The sequence below is a fragment of the Arachis hypogaea genome, chromosome 17 (genome assembly GCF_003086295.3).
Source record: "Arachis hypogaea cultivar Tifrunner chromosome 17, arahy.Tifrunner.gnm2.J5K5, whole genome shotgun sequence".
In the NCBI taxonomy this organism is placed as follows: Eukaryota; Viridiplantae; Streptophyta; class Magnoliopsida; order Fabales; family Fabaceae; genus Arachis; species Arachis hypogaea.
Window position 1 is genome coordinate 22268425 of NC_092052.1, and position 20202 is coordinate 22288626.

The 20202-nt window shown below is 38.6% G+C and overlaps 2 protein-coding genes and 1 non-coding gene across 3 annotated transcripts; all 3 read left to right on the forward strand.

The window, feature by feature from the left end:
* The first annotated feature begins 258 nt into the window (after positions 1–258).
* Positions 259–2229, forward strand: LOC112765634 (trans-resveratrol di-O-methyltransferase-like). The gene is made up of 2 exons (XM_025811520.2): positions 259–1038; positions 1894–2229. The coding sequence occupies exons 1-2, from the start codon at positions 259–261 to the stop codon at positions 2203–2205; spliced, it is 1092 nt and encodes a 363-aa protein (XP_025667305.1). The 3' UTR covers positions 2206–2229.
* Positions 2230–8216: 5987 nt separating this feature from the next.
* Positions 8217–8324, forward strand: LOC112768536 (small nucleolar RNA R71). Its single transcript, XR_003185951.1, has one exon. It is a non-coding gene; the product is annotated as a small nucleolar RNA R71 (small nucleolar RNA).
* A 5919-nt stretch (positions 8325–14243) lies between these two features.
* On the forward strand, positions 14244–14966 carry LOC112762991 (uncharacterized). Its single transcript, XM_025808777.1, has one exon. It carries the CDS (start codon positions 14244–14246, stop codon positions 14964–14966), a length of 723 nt encoding a protein of 240 aa, XP_025664562.1.
* Positions 14967–20202: the final 5236 nt, after the last annotated feature.

Sequence of the window (20202 nt, forward strand, 5' to 3'; positions counted from 1 at the left end):
GAAATAATATTAATGTCATTTTTAAATATTTTAGGATAAAAATAGGACAATTAAAACGTTAAAAAACGAAATAGAATTCATTCCAAATGTTAGAGACGAAAACAATACTTTACCTTTTATTTTATAATAAAAAATCCTATAAATACACGACCCAGGCAAGCTAGATAGTATAAGGTTCTATAAGGTAAATTATCTAGTTGTTCAGCTTTTTGGACAGATTATTAATCTAGAATTTTATTAAAAAAAAAAAGATCATATATGGAATTCCAAAGTGGAGAGCAGGTTGATAATGTCAAACTTCTGAAAGCTCAAACCCACATATGGAATCATATTTTCAATTTTATAAACTCCATGTCTCTTAAATGTGCTGTTGAGTTGGGCATACCTGATGCCATTCACAATTATGGCCAGCCTATGCCACACTCAAAGCTCATTGCTTCATTGCAAATTCATCCATCAAAAACCTCCTTCATCATTCGCTTGATGAGAATCTTGATCCATTCCGGCTTCTTCGCTACCAAGAATGGTGCTGACAAAGACCTTGAAGTAAGTTATGTTCTAACTGACTCGTCTGTGTTGCTGCTTAAGGGAAACCCTATAAGCATCAGGCCTTTCTTGCTTGTCACGCTTGATCCAATTTTGACAAATCCATGGCATAAATTGTCCACATGGTTCCAAAGTGATAATCCCACACCATTTGAAACGGAACATGGGATCATGTTTTGGAGATATGCTGATCATGAGCCTAAACTTAATGAACTTTTCAATGATGCCATGGCGAGTGATGCTCGATTGGTTAGCAACTTGTTACTTAATGACAAGTGGAAGGGTGTGTTTGAGGGTTTGGAATCATTGGTTGATGTTGGTGGTGGCACAGGAACCGTTGCAAAGGCTATTGCAAAATCATTTCCTGCGTTAGAGTGCACTGTTCTTGATCTCCCACATGTTATTGCTGGCTTGGAAGGAAGTGAAAACCTTAAATATGTTGGAGGGGATATGTTTGAGGTCATTCCTCCCTCTAATGCCATTTTGTTAAAGGTAATATAATAGTTATTAGTTGCTTGCTATATATAATTTTGTTTCTTCTATTGAATTTCTTTTAATGAGTTTTCATTTGATATTTTTTTCAAAAGAATTAGTGATGATTTATATATTAGTTGACCAACGTTAAATATTAATTAATTTTTATTTTTATTTAGAATTATATTCTTTTGATATATATTAAATGTATATATATGTTATGAAATCACTTTTTCATATGAGAAGAGATGCATAAAATATCTCTAATACACTTATCAAACCTAAACCTCTTTTAAGTTTGTTTGAATTTTTACATAAATTTTTTTGTTATTTTATTTTTTTATTTTATGCTATTTTTTATATTTTGAGAAATAACAAAAGTCAAATTATAAAACTTTTAATTATAAAAATTCTGAGAACATGTTATAAAATTATTTTATTCAAAAATTTAATCAAATAGAAGCAGATATATGAATAATTACATTTCTAACAAAATTTATTAATATTAAATATTGAGCTCGCTCATATAACAATTATAAAACAAACTAAACTAAAGTAGTATATAATTAATAATAATGAAAAATATGTTAATTATAATAACTTAAATTCTTGTTCATTTGATCATCATTGAGTAAATGATATTTGTTTTTGAAAGACTAATTATAAATGGTTCATCATTCTTTGTTAGCCATTAATTGTATTATATATCTGGCTAACTATATATGTAATATTCTACAGTTATATAAAAGTTAAAATAATCCTCACATTATCAGTTTATCACATAATTTTGCTAAGGTATACATGCATGACTGGATTTTTCTTTTATTGTTTTTTTTTTTATCATAACTTTCACTTTGAGTTGTAATACTGTAGTGGATTTTGCATGACTGGGAGGACAAGGAATGTTTGAAGATATTGAGGAAATGCAAGGAGGCAATCATGAATAATGGCAGCAAAGGAGGAAAGGTAATTATCATAGATATAGTGATGATGAAGGATGAGAAGAAAGATGATGATGAATCACTTCAAACACAACTCTTCTTTGACATGCAGATGATGGTGTTACACGCTGGCAAGGAGAAAAATGAAAAAGAATGGGTCAAGCTAATATTTTGTGCTGGTTTTAGTGACTACAAGATAACTCCAATTCTTGGACTCAGGTCTCTCATTGAGATATATCCATAGCAACTTAATGACACAATTCACTACAATAAACGCGGCAAATGACGGCAAATATGCGAGGCGTTGGTAATCGTTTGCTTTTAGCGGCGGTTATGGTTTAACCGCCGCTAAATAAACATAATTGGTGGAAGGAATCCTGATTCAACGTTTACTTTTTAGCGGCGGTTTCAATCCAACCGCCGTCATCTTTACCATTTCTATTAACTTCGATATTCGGATGTTATATCTTTTTAAAGACTAACAGAGTATAAACTACTTAATTTCTCACTAGTTTCTTCACCATTGTAATAGAAAAATGTTGTCTTTCATAAAATTAGAGTTTTCCATTAGTAATTAAATTGAGTTTGCCTGTATTTTAATTTTTGATATATTCTAATAAATTTATTTTGACAAATACGTCTGAGTTATTGTTACCTAAAACCATATCACTCGTTTTACGTTAAAAAATTAATTTAAGGGTATATTTAATTAGTTGAACAATCTTGAAAATGAGATTTTCTCATTTAGTATAAGAACTTCTATGTTTGTATTTGGTATGCGAAATTGCTACTCGGGTTGTGAATTGTTGTTCGAAATTGATTCCCTGGCAATGGCACCAAAAACGGATGCACAGGACCATGGTCTAAACATATCTTCACAACGTCGCATAACTAACCAGCAAGTGCACTGGGTCGTCCAAGTAATACCTTACGTGAGTAAGGGTCGAATCCCACGAAGATTGTCGGTATGAAGCAAGCTATGGTCACCTTGTAAATCTCAGTCAGGCGGATATCAAATGGTTATAGAGTTTTCGAAAATAATATAATAAAATAGGGATAGAAATACTTATGTAATTCATTGGTGAGAATTTCAGATAAGCGAATGGAGATGCATTCGTTCCTCTGAACCTCTGCTTTCCTGCTATCTTCATCCAATCAGTCTTACTCATTTCCATGGCTGGCTTTATGTGATACATCACCACTGTCAATGGCTACTTTCGGTCATCTCTCGGGAAAATGATCCAATGCCCTGTCACGGCACGGCTAATCGTCTGGAGGCATCACCCTTGTCAATGGCTTCATCTTATCCTCTCAGTGAAAATGGTCAACGCACCCTGTCACGGCACGGCTATTCATCTGTCAGTTCTCGATCATGCTGGAATAGGATTTACTATCCTTTTGCGTCTGTCACTAACGCCCAGCAATCGCGAGTTTGGAGCTCGTCACAGTCATTCAATCATTGAATCCTACTCGGAATACCACAGACAAGGTTTAGACCTTTCGGATTCTCTTGAATGCCGCCATCATTCTAGCTTACACCACGAAGATTCTGATTAAGAGATCTAAGAGATACTCATTCAGTCGAAGGTAGAACGGAAGTGGTTGTCAGGCACGCGTTCATAGGGAATGATGATGATTGTCACGTTCATCACATTCAGGTTGAAGTGCGAATGAATATCTTAGAAGCGAAATAAGATGAATTGAATAGAAAACAGTAGTACTTTGCATTAATCTTTGAGGAACAGCAGAGCTCCACACCTTAATCTATGGAGTGTAGAAACTCTACCGTTGAAAATACATAAGTGAAAGGTCCAGGCATGGCCGAGATGGCCAGCCCCCTAAAACGTGATCAAAGGATCATAAGGTAATCCAAAGATGCCTAATACAATAGTAAGAGGTCCTATTTATAATAAACTAGCTACTAGGGTTTACATGAGTAAGTATTTGATGTATAAATCCACTTCCGGGGCCCACTTGGTGTGTGTTTGGGCTGAGCTTAAGTGTTGCACGTACAGAGGCCATTTGTGGAGTTGAACGCCAGTTTTTGTGCCAGTTTGGGCGTTCAACTCTGGTTTTGGATCCTTTTCTGGCGCTGGACGCCAGATTTGGGTAGAAAGCTGGCGTTGAACGCCAGTTTACGTCATCAATTCTTAGCCAAAGTATGGACTATTATATATTGCTGAAAAGCCCTGGATGTCTACTTTCCAACGCAATTGGAAGCGCGCCATTTCGAGTTCTGTAGCTCCAGAAAATCCACTTTGAGTGCAGGGAGGTCAGAATCCAACAGCATCAGCAGTCCTTTTTCAACCTCTAAATCTGATTTCTGCTCAAGTCCCTCAATTTCAGCCAGAAAATACCTGAAATCACAGAAAAACACACAAACTCATAGTAAAGTCCAGAAATGTGAATTTAACACAAAATCTATTAAAAACATCCCTAAAAGTAACTAGATCCTACTAAAAACATACTAAAAACAATGTCAAAAAGCGTATAAATTATCCGCTCATCACAACACCAAACTTAAATTGTTGCTTGTCCCCAAGCAACTGAAAATCAAAATAGGATAAAAAGAATAGAATATACTATAAATTCCAAACTATCAATGAAACAGAGCTTCAATCATATGAGCGGGACTTATAGCTTTTTGCCTCTTGAATAGTTTTGGCATCTCACTTTATCCATTGAGGTTCAGAATGATTGGCATCTATAGGAACTTCAGATTTCGAATAGTGTTATTGACTCTCTTAGTTCAGTATGATGATTCTTGAACACAGCTTCTTTATGAGTCTTGGCCGTGGCCCTAAGCACTTTGTTTTCCAGTATTACCACCGGATGCATAAATGCCACAGACACATAATTGGGTGAACCCTTTCAGATTGTGACTCAGCTTTGCTAAAGTCCCCAATTAGAGGTGTCCAGGGTTCTTAAGCACACTCTTTTTTTTTGCTTTGGACCTTGACTTTAACCGCTCAGTCTCAAGTTTTCACTTGACACCTACACGCCACAAGCACATGGTTAGGGACAGCTTGGTTTAGCCGCTTAGACCAGGATTTTATTCCTTTAGGCCCTCCTATCCACTGATGCTCAAAGCCTTGGGATCCTTTTTATTTCCCTTGCCTTTTGGTTTTAAGGGTTATTGGCTTTTTGCTCTTGCCTCTTGGTTTTAAGAGCTTTGGCTTTTTCTGCTTGCTTTTTCTTTTTCTTTCTATTTTTTTTCGCCTATTTTTTTTTATTTTTTCTGCAAGCTTTGTTCTTTGCTGCTTTTTCTTGCTTCAAGAATCATTTTTATGATTTTTCAGATTATCAAATAACATGTCTCCTAGTCATCATTCTTTCAATAGCCAACATATTTAACATTCTTAAACAACAACTTCAAAAGACATATGCACTGTTCAAGCATACATTCAGAAAACAAGAAGCATTGTCACCACATCAATATAATTAAATTAAGTTCAAGGATAAATTCGAAACTCATGTACTTCTTGTTCTTTTGAATTAAAACATTTTTCATTTAAGAGAGGTGATGGATTCATAGGACATTCATAACTTTAAGACATAGTTACTACTACTAATGATCATGTAATGAAGACACAAACATAGATAAGCACATAACATAGAAAACGAAAAACAGTCGAAATAAGAACAAGGAATGAATCCACCTTAGTGATGGTGGCGTTTCCTTCTTGAGGAACCAATGATGTCCTTGAGCTCTTCTATGTATCTTCCTTGTCTTTGTTGCTCCTCCCTCATTGCTTTTTGATCTTCTCTTATTTCATGAAGCATGATGGAGTGCTCTTGATGTTCCACCCTTAGTTGTCCCATATTGGAACTCAATTCTCCTAGGGAGGTGTTGATTTGCTCCTAATATTTATGTGGAGGGAAGTGCATCCCCTGAGGTATCTCAGGGATCTCTTGATTTGCAGCCACATGTTCTACCACTGAGCTATAGATCCTTTACATAATTGTTTTACCACACCAAACTTAGAATGTTGCTCGCCCTCGAGCAAAAGAAGAAGGAATAGATGAAGAAGATGATGTGGAAAAAAAAACTAGGATTATGAGGAAGGAAGGTGGGGATCCTGTGGGGTCCACAGATCCTGAGATGATCCTGTGAGGTCCACAGATCTTGAGGTGTCAAGGCATTTACATCCCTGCACCAATTTAGGCATGTAAAATGCCCTTGCACACAACTCTGGGCGTTCAGCGCCAGGTTGGTGCCCATTTTGGGCGTTCAACGCCTATTTGTTGCCATTTCTGGCGTTGAACGCCAGAACCATGCTTGTTCTGGGCATTCAGCGCCAGGATGCTGCCCATTTTGGGCGTTCAGCACCAGAACCATGCTCTGTTCTGGCGTTGAACGCCAAGCAGATGCTCCTCCAGGGTGTGATTTTTCTTCTGCTATTTTTGATTCCGTTTTCAATTTTTATATTTATTTTGTGACTCCTCATGATCATGAACCTATAAAGACATATAACTAAGAAAAATATAGTTAGATAAATAAAAATTGGGTTGCCTCCCAACAAGCGCTTCTTTAATGTCAATAGCTTGACAGTGGGCTCTCATGGAGCCTCACAGATGTTCAGAGCATTGTTGAAACTCTCCAACACCAAACTTAGAGTTTGGATATGGGAGTTCAACACCAAACTTAGAGTTTGGTTGTGGCCTCCCAACACCAAACTTAGAGTTTGACTGTGGGGGCTTGGGTTGACTCTGCTTTGAGAGAAGCTTTTCATGCTTCCTCTCCATGGTTGCAGAGGGAGATCCTTGAGTTTTAAACACAAGGGAGTCCTCATTCCATTGAAGGACTAGTTCACCTCTGTCAACATCAATCACAGCTCTTGCTGTGGCCAGGAAAGGTCTTCCTAGGATGATGGATTCATCCTCTTCCTTTCCAGTATCCAGGACTATGAAATCAGCAGGGATGTAAAGGCCTTCAACCTTTACTAACACGTCCTCTACTTGTCCATATGCCTGTTTTCTTGAATTGTCTGCCATCTCTAATGAGATTTTAGCAGCTTGCACCCCATAGATTCCCAGTTTCTCTATTACAGAGAGGGGAATGAGGTTTATTCCTGAACCAAGGTCACACAGAGCCTTAAAGATCATGGTGCCTATGGTACAAGGTATTATGAACTTCCCAGGATCCTGTCTCTTCTGAGGCAATGTCAGTTGATCCAGATCACTTAGTTCATTGATGAACAAGGGAGGTTCAACTTCCCAAGTATCAATGCCAAATAATTTGGCATTTAGCTTCATGATTGCACCAAGAAACTTGGCAGTTTGCTCTTCAGTAACATCCTCATTCTCTTCAGAAGAGGAATACTCATCAGAGCTCATGAAGGGCATAAGGAGGTTCAATGGAATCTCTATGGTCTCTAGATGAGTTTCAGATTCCTTTGGTTCCTCAGAGGGAAGCTCCTTATTGGTCACTGGACGTCCCAGGAGGTCTTCCTCCTTGGGATTCACATCCTCCTCTCCCTCATTGGGTTCGGCCATTTTGCTTATGTCAATGGCCTTGCACTCTCTTTTTGGATTCTTTTCTGTATTGCTTGGGAGAGTACTAGGAGGGATTTTAGTGATCCTCTTACTCAGCTGGCCCACTTGTGCTTCCAAATTTCTAATGGAGGACCTTGTTTCAGTCATGAAACTCACAGTGGCCTTGGACAGATCAGAGACTAAGTTTGCCAAATTAGAAGTATTTTGTTCAGAGTTCTCTGTCTGTTGCTGAGTGGATGATGGAAAAGGTTTATTATTGTTAAACCTGTTTCTTCCACCATTATTAAAGCCTTGTTGAGGCTTTTGATCCTTCCATGAGAAATTTGGATGATTTCTCCATGATGAGTTATAGGTGTTTCCATAAGGTTCACCTAAGTAATTCACCTCTGCTATTGCAGGGTTCTCAGGATCATAAGCTTCTTCTTCAGGAGAAGCCTCTTGAGTACTGTTGGATGCAGCTTGAATTCCATTCAGACTCTGAGAAATCATATTGACTTGCTGAGTCAATATTTTGTTCTTAGCCAATATGGCATTCAGAGTATCAACCTCAAGAACTCCCTTCTTCATAGGCGTCCCATTATTCACAGGATTCCTCTCAGAAGTATACATGAACTGGTTATTAGCAACCATGTCAATGAGTTCTTGAGCTTCTGCAGGCATTTTCTTTAGGTGAATGGATCCACCTGCAGAAGTATCCAATGACATCTTTGATAACTCAGATAAACCATCATAGAATATATCCAGGATGGTCCATTCTGAAAGCATGTCAGAAGGACACTTTTTGGTCAGTCCTTTGTATCTCTCCCAAGCTTCATAGAGGGATTCACCTTCTTTCTGTCTGAAGGTTTGAACATCCACTCTAAGCTTGCTCAGCTTTTGAGGAGGAAAGAACTTGGCTAAGAAAGCCTTGACCAGCTTATCCCAAGAGTTCAGGCTATCTTTAGATTGAGAGTCCAACCATATTCTAGCTCTGTCTCTTACAACAAAAGGGAAAAGCATGAGCCTGTAGACTTTAGGATCTACTCCATTAGTCTTAACAGTATCACATATCTGCAAGAATTCAGTTAAGAACTGAAAAGGATCTTCAGATGGAAGTCCATGAAACTTGCAGTTCTGCTGCATCAGAGAAACTAATTGAGGTTTCAGCTCAAAGTTGTTTGCTCCAATGGCAGGAATGGAGATGCTTCTTCCATGTAAATTGGAATTAGGTGCAGTAAAGTCACCAAGCATCCTCCTTGCATTATTATTATTTTCGGCTGCCATCTCCTCTTCCTGTTCGAAAATTTCTGAAAGGTTATCTCTAGATTGTTGTAATTTAGCTTCTCTTAATTTTCTCTTCAGAGTCCTTTCAGGTTCTGGATCTGCTTCAACAAGAATATTCTTGTCCTTGCTCCTGCTCATATGACAAAGAAGAGGGCACAGAAAAATAATAATAATAGAGATCTTTTATACCACAGTATAGGGATCCCTTTGTGAGTGGGAGAAAAGAGGGAGACAAAGAATGTAATGTAATGGAAGAAACAGAACTGTGAGGAGGGTAGAGATGTGAGATGAGATGTTAGTAAATGAATAAATAAATAGAATAAGATGGGAGAGGGAGAATTTTCGAAAATAATTTTTGAAAAAGAGTTAGTGATTTTCGAAAATAGTTTTTGAAAAAGGTTAGTATTTTTTCGAAATTTTTTTTTAAAATCAAAAATAAAAATAATTAGTTAATCAAAAAGAAATTTTTGAAAAAGAGGGAAGATATTTTCGAAAATTAGAGAGAGAGAGTTAGTTAGGTGGTTTTGAAAAAGATAAGAAACAAACAAAAAAAAGTTAGTTAGTTAGTTGAAACAATTTTGAAAAGATAAGAAGTTAGGAAGTTAGAAAAGATATTTTGAAATCAAATTTTTGAAAAAGTTAAGATAAGAAGATATTTTTGAAAAGATATGATAGAAGTTAGTTTTTGAAAAAAATATGATTTTTAAAATCACAATTAATGACTTGATTCACAAAAAATCACAAGATATGATTCTAGAACTTAAAGTTTGAATCTTTCTTAACAAGCAAGTAACAAACTTGAAATTTTTGAATTAAAACATTAATTGTTATTGTTATTTTCGAAAATTTGATATAAAAATAAGAAAAAGATTTTTGAAAAATATTTTTGGAATTTTCGAAAATTACTAAGAAGTTTGAAAAAGATTTTATTTTTGAAAAAGATTTTGAAAAAGATAAGATTTTCAAATTGAAAATTTGATTTGACTCATAAGAAACAACTTGATTTTAAAATTTTTTGAAAAAGTTAATCCAAATTTTCGAATTTGAGGAGAGAAAAAGGGAAAGATATTTTTTGATTTTTTTGAATTTTTATGATGAGAGAGAAGAACACTAAAAAGATGCAATGCATGAAATTTTTAGATCAAAACATGTGATGCATGCAAGAATGCTATGAATGTCAAGATGAACACCAAGAACACTATGAAGATCATGATGAATATCAAGAACACATTTTTGAAAAATTTTTAATGCAAAGAAAACATGCAAGACACCAAACTTAGAATTCTTTAATGCTTAGACACTAAGAATTCAAGAATGCATATGAAAAACAAGAAAAGACACAAAACATGCAAATGCAAAGATCAAACAAGAAGACTTACCAAGAACAACTTGAAGATCATGAAGAACACTATGAATGCATGAGAATTTTCGAAAAATGCAAGATGCACATGCAATTGACACCAAACTTATAACATGACTCAAGACTCAAACAAGAACACAAAAATATTTTTGATTTTTATGATTCTATGATTTTTTTGTATTTTCTTTTAATTTTTTTCGAAAATTATTGTGAAAAATAAAAATAAGGATTCCAAAATTTTTAATATGAATTCCAGGAATCTTGCCATGTTAGTCTTAAAGCTCCAAAATCAAAGGGTCAGGCATGGCTTAATAGCCAGCCAAGCTTTAATAAAAATATGAGTGTAATTCAGACATGACAAGCCTAACATGCCCTATCCAGAAGAATTGGGTATGACTCCATTGAGGTGATTAGTTGAAGACCAATCCCAAAGCAGTTTGGGTATGGCTTTACATCCAGATAGGCTTCAACATGCTTCATGAAACACTAGAATTCATTCTTAAAAATTCTGAAGAAAAATAATATTTTTGAAAACATTTTTTTTTCGAAAACAAGTGAGAAATTTTTGAAAGGTTTTTGAAAAATTTTTGAAAGGAAAACAAAAAGAAAATTACCTAATCTAAGCAACAAGATGAACCGTCAGTTGTCCAAACTCGAACAATCCCCGGCAACGGCGCCAAAAACTTGGTATGCGAAATTGCTACTCGGGTTGTGAATTGTTGTTCGAAATTGATTCCCTGGCAATGGCACCAAAAACGGATGCACAGGACCATGGTCTAAACATATCTTCACAACGTCGCATAACTAACCAGCAAGTGCACTGGGTCGTCCAAGTAATACCTTACGTGAGTAAGGGTCGAATCCCACGAAGATTGTCGGTATGAAGCAAGCTATGGTCACCTTGTAAATCTCAGTCAGGCGGATATCAAATGGTTATAGAGTTTTCGAAAATAATATAATAAAATAGGGATAGAAATACTTATGTAATTCATTGGTGAGAATTTCAGATAAGCGAATGGAGATGCTTTCGTTCCTCTGAACCTCTGCTTTCCTGCTATCTTCATCCAATCAGTCTTACTCCTTTCCATGGCTGGCTTTATGTGATACATCACCACTGTCAATGGCTACTTTCGGTCATCTCTCGGGAAAATGATCCAATGCCCGGTCACGGCACGGCTAATCGTCTGGATGCATCACCCTTGTCAATGGCTTCATCTTATCCTCTCAGTGAAAATGGTCAACGCACCCTGTCACGGCATGGCTATTCATCTGTCGGTTCTCGATCATGCTGGAATAGGATTTACTATCCTTTTGCGTCTGTCACTAACGCCCAGCAATCGCGAGTTTGGAGCTCGTCACAGTCATTCAATCATTGAATCCTACTTGGAATACCACAGACAAGGTTTAGACCTTTCGGATTCTCTTGAATGCCGCCATCATTCTAGCTTACACCACGAAGATTCTGATTAAGAGATCTAAGAGATACTCATTCAGTCGAAGGTAGAACGGAAGTGGTTGTCAGGCACGCGTTCATAGGGAATGATGATGATTGTCACGTTCATCACATTCAGGTTGAAGTGAGAATGAATATCTTAGAAGCGAAATAAGATGAATTGAATAGAAAACAGTAGTACTTTGCATTAATCTTTGAGGAACAGCAGAGCTCCACACCTTAATCTATGGAGTGTAGAAACTCTACCGTTGAAAATACATAAGTGAAAGGTCCAGGCATGGCCGAGATGGCCAGCCCCCTAAAACGTGATCAAAGGATCATAAGGTAATCCAAAGATGCCTAATACAATAGTAAGAGGTCCTATTTATAATAAACTAGCTACTAGGGTTTACATGAGTAAGTATTTGATGTATAAATCCATTTCCGGGGCCCACTTGGTGTGTGTTTGGGCTGAGCTTAAGTGTTGCACGTGCAGAGGCCATTTGTGGAGTTGAACGCCAGTTTTTGTGCCAGTTTGGGCGTTCAACTCTGGTTTTGGATCCTTTTCTGGCGCTGGACGCCAGATTTGGGTAGAAAGCTGGCGTTAAACGCCAGTTTACGTCATCAATTCTTGGCCAAAGTATGGACTATTATATATTGCTGGAAAGCCCTGGATGTCTACTTTCCAACGCAATTAGAAGCGCGCCATTTCAAGTTCTGTAGCACCAGAAAATCCACTTTGAGTGCAGGGAGGTCAGAATCCAACAGCATCAGCAGTCCTTTTTCAACCTCTGAATCTGATTTCTGCTCAAGTCCCTCAATTTCAGCCAGAAAATACCTGAAATCACAGAAAAACACACAAACTCATAGTAAAGTCCAGAAATGTGAATTTAACACAAAATCTATTAAAAACATCCCTAAAAGTAACTAGATCCTACTAAAAACATACTAAAAACAATGTCAAAAAGCGTATAAATTATCCGCTCATCAGTATTCAAGCATAAATCTAAAAGAAATACGTAAAATATGTATAAATTAATGCTAATTTCAATTGAGCATATGTTTATAATAGGCTTCTTCGAACTTATACCTTACTAATCATAAATCAATTAATTGTTAAAGTAGTGAAATAGGTAATACTGCAATCCGGACCATTAAATTAAGAGACACAATGTAAATTGTTTAAATAAAAGGCCAAATTTTCTCGTCAACATCATATTGACCTGGCCAGAAATATTCTGTCAGGAATCTACTGGCTTCACGTGGCATAGGATCTGATAGGTTTCTCACCATGACGAATCCAAACAGTGTACCCGGGAGGAAAGGGCCTAAGCAATAGGTGATCGTATACATCTTCTCTTGTTTGCATAAGTTGGAAACCACACTTTGGACACGAACATTTAATCATTCTATCTGACGATGCATTAGTAAAAGCAAAGTCTAAAAAATTATTCACTCCTTGCTTATATTATGTACTATCTCATGACTCTAAAATCCAGCTTTATCCATATCTAGTATATAGTTAAAAAAATTTCACAGTAATTATCAAAACAGACCCGTTATTGAAGAAATAAAGATTTAAGTAAGTAATGACAAAACTTTATCCATGCACCTAATGGTTTTGTAGATATCATGTTTATTTTCAATATTTGACAATGTAATTGAGAAAATTATCTACATTATATTATTAGTATTTAAAATGAGAATCTTACAAGTTAATTAGTTAAAATTTATTTCCTATTTTGAAATGTTTGATTATAGACATATTGACATCATATAGCTATTCAAATTGATTCTCTAAGAAAATTGTTATTTATCTAAGTAATTGTTACGGCCTAGCCCAAACATCACATGGACCGACCCGACCCACGAATCACCCGATCCGAACGGTCGGGTGCGAGGCGTTCAAGTACCGACTCGGACACACGTCCTAGACAGCTATCTACTACAGCTGTATGGAAAAGCTTTGAGGAAGGTGGGTTCTGCCCTTGTGGGACCCGCCTCTGACACGGTATATATAGGGAGGGTCCTACCCCTCCCCCAAGGTACGTCACATACCATTCTCTCACTTTTCGCCTGCACACTTGACTGACTAGAGCGTCGGAGTGTCTTTGAAGGTGACACCCCCTCTCCACACGAAGAGCTTGGGAAGCCGGTTACCCCTCTTCCCATCCAGCAACCCGGAACCAGGCGATTCCCCCTCTCATCAACTGAAGTACCAACCCGAACCGTCCGGTACCCGACATACCGTACATTTGGCGCCGTCCGTGGGGAAGCTTGAATGGACGTTGTACTGGACCCAGGAGGAACAGGCCGCGAGGCCGAGCGCAGAGGGGAAGCCTCCGTGGCTTCCTCCTGGGAGCGCACGAGGTCCCTTCCACGACGAACCTCACGATCTCAAGAAAGACGCCCCTTTGGGGGAACAGGCGACAACAGCGCCAGGATAATGCAAAAACTGTGTCACAGGATGCAGAACCTGGAGTGTCAGCTGGCAGATTAGGAACATCATCGACGAACTCCCGAATCAAGCTACTCCCGGTCTCTTCCGAGAAGTCACTCCCGGCGGACACCGAGCCCACGATCTGAACCCAAAAGTGCCTGGGAGGAAGGACACCCAAGAAGATGTCGCGACCCCATCATATACACCAAACGAGAAAGGAGACGCGACCGGGAGGACGGACGACGGGAAGATGGCAAGGGAAGACCAAGGAGAGCACAAAGACCCGTGATAATGGGCGCAACCCAATTCCATCGTTCCATCCTCGAGGTCCGGCTGCCAAAGCACTTTGACAAGCCAACGGACATGAGGTACGACGGAACACAAGACCCACAGGAAAATCTTACGGCCTTCGTGGCCAGAATGAACCTGGAAGGAGTGGGTGACGAGGTAAGGTGTCGCGCCTTCCCGGTCACTCTCGCGGGACCTGCAATACGGTGGTTTAACAGCCTCCCGCAGGACTCGGTGGCCAGGTTTTCAGATATTAGCCACGCCTTCCTAGCCCATTTTACTACCAGAATCGCAAAAGCAAAGCACCCGATCAATCTGCTCGGGGTGACGCAGAGGTCCGGTGAGCCGACCAGAAAATATCTTGACCGGTTCAACGACGAATGCTTGGAGATCGACGGGCTAACCGATTCGGTAGCTAGTCTGTGTCTGACAAATGGACTCCTGAACGAGGACTTCAGGAAGTATCTTACCATGAAGCCGGTGTGGACGATGCAGGGGATCCAAAGCGTAGCCAGAGAATATATCAACGATGAAGAAGTCAGTCAAGTCGTGGCTGCCAACAAACGGCAGCCCTCCTACAACCAACCTCGGCAGCACGGTGGTGGAGAAAGGCAGAAAGAGCACGCCAGAGATGGCGGACTGGGCAAGACGCCCAGGCCATCCCCTCGAGTCGAGAAGTTCACCAACTACACCCCCCTCACCGTCCCCATCATAGAAGTTTATTAGCAGATAGCCGAGAAGGGAATTTTGTCGAAGCCCCGACCTCTGAAGGACCGAACCGGGGGGAACAAGAGCCTCTATTGTGATTATCATAAGGGCTATGGACATAAGACACGGGACTGTTTCGACCTCAAGGATGCATTAGAACAAGCGATCTGGGACGAAAAACTGGCCGAATTCTCCCATCTCATAAGGGAGCCGAGAAGACGAGATCGCGACCGCGAGGGAGAGGACAAGACCCGCGCAGTAAAATGACGTCACGACCAAGACGACAACGAACAAGGCCTCACCATAGTGAACGTGGTAACAGCAAGAGACGCACTTCCAAGGTCGAAGTCGGCACACAAGAAAGATGCCAAAGTCCTGGCGGATTCCTCATCTTCCGCGCAAAGCCCCAAGAGGTCGAGGTCGCCACCGATCTCATTCAGTCTGGAAGACCAGTGGTTTGACGAAATTGCAGAAAGCCCTCCCATGGTCATCACGGCCAGAGTGGGAACCGGCCTCATCAAGCGCATCCTCGTAGACACCGGGGCTGACTCGAATATCATGTTTCGCAATGTGTTCGATGCCTTGGGTCTGCGGGACACCGACTTAAAGACCCACTAGCACAGTGTTGTAGGATTAGGCGGCCACTTCATCAAGCCAGATGGGATAATCTCCCTACCGATATCAGTAGGACTAGGACGGGAGCAAAGATCGGTAATGGCTGAGTTCGTGGTTCTGCGCGACTCCACAGCCTACAACATCATCCTAGGGAGGAAGACCATCAATGATCTTAGGGCAGTGATCAATACAAAGATGCTGGTAATAAAGTTTGTGGCTGATGACAGATCTGTGGGATCCATAAAAGGAGATTTGGAAACGGCAGTCGCCTGCGACAATGCCAGTCCCTCCTTAAGGAAGAAGTCCAAGGAAGCATCGGGGGTGTTCCTTGCCGACCTAGACGCTAGAGTCGAAGACAAACCCAGACCCGAGCCGGAAGGGAACTTAGAGAAATTCAGAGTCGGCGACACAGAGGAGAAGTTCACTTTTGTGAACAGAAACCTACCACACGACCTGAAGGAGCCCCTAATGGAAATGATCAGGGCTAACGGTGACCTGTTTGCTTGGACGCCAGCCGACATGCCGGGGATAGACCCCCAACTCATGTCACACCACTTGGCCGTCAAGGCGGAGGCTAAACCAATGGCTCAGAGGAGAAGGAAGATGTCACAAGAAAGAGCGGAGGAGGTGGCCAGGCAGATGGCCAGCCTCCATGAAACGGGATTTATTCGAGAACTCGACTACTCAACATGGCTGTCGAATGTAGTTCTAGTGAAAAAACACAATGAAAAATGGAGGATGTGTGTGGATTACTCCGATCTCAACAAAGCATGCCTCAAGGACTGCTACCCCCTACCCAACATTGATGCCCTCGTCGACGTAGCAGCGGGATATCGGTACCTGAGCTTTATGGATGCTTATTCTGGCTACAATCAGATACCGATGCACCGGCCTGATGAAGAGAAAACAGCATTCATAATGCCAGGAGGGATATATTGCTACAAGGTAATGCCGTTCAGCCTGAAGAACGTCGGGGCCACGTACCAAAGGCTAATAAACAAGATATTCAGTGACCTCATAGGCAAAACGGTAGAGGTGTATGTAGATGATATCCTTGCAAAGACCACACGGCATGAGGACCTCATAAGCGACCTGGAAAATGTGTTCGCTTCTCTCCGGCAACACGTCATGAGGCTCAACCCACTCAAGTGTACCTTTGCCATGGAAGCAGGAAAGTTCCTAGGGTTTATGATAACCCAAAGAGGGGTGGAGGCCAACCCTGAAAAGTGCCAAGCAATACTCCAAATGAAGAGCTCAGGCTGTGTCAAGGATGTTCAGAGGTTGTCAGGAAGACTCACCGCCTTATCCCGTTTCCTCGGAGCGTCGGCTGCCAGGGCGCTACCATTTTTCAACCTTATGAAAAAGGGGATAGCGTTTGAATGGACCCGGGCATATGAGGAAGCATTTAAGCATTTCAAAGAGATCCTCGCAACACCACCTGTCCTCAGGAAGCCCAAGGTCGGAGAACCACTCTACCTGTACCTAGCCATAACGGATGAAGCGATGGCAGCGGTTTTGGTACGGGAGAAAGGGAAGGTTCAACAACCAATCTACTTCGTGAGTAAAGCACTGCAAAGGGCAGAATTGAGGTACAACAAATTAGAGAAGTTGGCACTTACGCTCCTAACCTCTTCCCGTAGATTACGACAGTACTTCCAAGGTCATCAGGTAGTCGTGAGGACAGATCACGGAATCTGCCAGATACTCCAGAAACCCAACCTGGTGGGAAGAATGATGACTTGGGCCATCAAGTTGTCCCAATACGACTTGCAATATGAGCCCAGGCATGCGATTAAGGCACATGTCATGGCTGATTTCTTGGTAGAAGTAACAGGGGACCCAGCCGAGGCAACGGGCACACGGTGGAGGCTCCACGTAGATGGGACCTCCAACCAGACGTCCGGAGGTGTCGGGATCATCCTAGAAAGCCCCGCTGGAGTCATATATGAACAGTCGATCAAGTTCGAGTTCCCAATATCAAACAATCAGGTAGAGTACGAGGCCCTTCTGAGCGGTTTAATCTTAGCACGGGAAGTCGGCGCTACCAGGCTAGAAGTATGCAGCGACTCACAGGTCGTCACTTCACATGGGCCGACCCGACCCATGAACCACCCGACCCGAACGGTCGGGTGCGAGGCGTTCAAGTACCGACCTGGACACGTGTCCTAGATAGCTATTTACTACAGCTGTATGGGGAAGCTTCGAGGAAGGTGGGTTCTGCCCTTGTGGGACCCGCCTCTGACACGGTATATATGGAGAGGGTCCTACCCCTCCCCCAAGGTACGTCACATACCATTCTCTCACTTTTTGCCTGCAGACTTGATTGACTAGAGCGTCGGAGTGTCTTTGCAGGTGACACCCCCCTCTCCACACGAAGAGCTCGGGAAGCCGGTTACCCCTCCTCCCATCCAACAACCCGAAACCAGGCGATTCCCCCTCTCATCAACCGAAGTACCAATCCGAACCGTCCGGTACCCGACATACCGTACAATAATTATGTTATTTAATATATTATTATTTATTGTTAATATATTATTATTCTTAATTGGTATTCAACTTTCTGACTTTGAACATCCTGTCACGATTTGTCTTTAACATGTTAATTATGAGGAGAGTTAGGAAATCCCAAACATGTTCTTCCCTAACTTGTCAATTATTTTGTTAAAAATAGATGTAGATGTATTAATGATTTTTAAATCCATATTTATAGTGTGCAAAATTATTTCTATAACCATATATAAGGGAAATAAGAGAGTTTAGTGTCCAATTTCCGGTTTTCCATCTTAATCCTATTAATAAATAGTGTTTAATAATATTGTCGTCTTAAAATTTGGTCAAAAATATAATTATTAGTTAATTTTCTTTTATTCTTTGTATAGTTACCTTTTTATTCTACACATAACTTCTACCCATGCTGTCTTCTTTCTTATTCTATGGAGTACATGTTGTACTCTCTCCTTATCTTTATTTTACTTAATTAAAAAAATAATAATAAATATATATATATGGAGAATAGTAAAGATAATGAAAATAAAAATTAAAAATTTTTAAAAAATAATTGAACAAAAGATGATTTAAGATCTTGAATATAAACTTAAAAGAAAAAAATTTTAACAATTAATATTATGTGAGAAGAAGAGTTCGTTAAATTTAAATTTTTATATCTGCTTCAAATTAAATAAGATTGAAAAAATAAATAAATTTATAAATATTTATAAATTTTTATCTTGATTGTTACATATAATAACAACGTAATAATTTTAGTATTATACTTAAATTAATTTAAATTTTATTATTCTATACATTAAAAAAATTATAAGTAACTTATAAAATTTTTATTTTTATTTTTTGTAACTAATTTATTATTTATTAAAATTTTTTTATCTTAAATTTATAATTTAAAAAACATAAAAATTAATTTCCTAAAAATATTAGAAGAAAAATAACAATATAAAAATTATAATTTTGTGTTGAAATTAAATGAAACTTAAAAATCACAATATAAAAATCTTAAAAATTTTATTAGTTAGAGACATAGAAGTTGACATATTAGATCTAGAGAAAGATTAAGAATTATTACAAATAAGTGTTAAGAGAATAAAATAAGGCAACATAATAATAATGATAAGAGAAAGAATAGTGTATAATATGATGAGATAATATAATCAAAATAAAAATTAATAATCTTAAAAAATAATAAAATTAAAGATAATTAAAGAAGTTCAAGATAAGATTGAAAAAATATATTTTTTTATCTTTTAGAATTATAGATAAAGATAAAGAATGTTTTGGATATAATTTTTTAAATTTGCTTCTAATTAAATAGGATTGAAAAAATAAATAAATTTAATAATATTTATAAATAACTAATCTTTAAATAATATTAGTAAATTTTTATATTGATTTTGTTATACATAATAACAAATTAGTATTTTTTTTTAATTTTATATTTAAAGTTAAATTTGTTTATTTTAACATTTTACATGTTAAATTATTCAAGATATTTTATTTTTTATAATTTATTTTTAATTATTATTAAATTTATAATTTTAAAATAAAAATATAAAATTATTTCCTTAAACTCAATAGAAAAGCGGCTCAACAGGGATAATGCTTGGTGAGCCACTAGTTTTTTTTTAACACTCTTATGACTCATTTTTAAAAATATAAAAAACTTAAGTTTTTTTAATTTGAAATTTAGTTGAGGTTTTGAGTTTTTTGTTTTCAATATTTTTTGTTTATTTAATTTGGTCTCTCTAATGGAATCCATAATCGAAATTATACTAAGTTATGTTGTTATTTTTAATTGAGTTTATGCAGTTAAATTTGGTACCTGTTCATACCCTGGGTCAAGATGTCCGACCCGAGATGTTTAGCGACAAGTCGACCGACCTCTTCAGGTCAGACTATCCGACATCTTCTCAAAGAGCTCGGCCAATGACCGACCTCTTCACAAAGAGCTCGGCCAAAATGCTACAGAGGCCCAATAAGGGCCCAAATAGAGGGACACAGCCCAATCTAAAGGCAGCCAAAGCCTAGAAGGATAAAGGCGGTTCCCCAGAAGATAAGATGACATCACTTAAAGATAAGATAAGATAAGATAACTATCTTATCTCCAGAAAGGTCACTCTACACTACT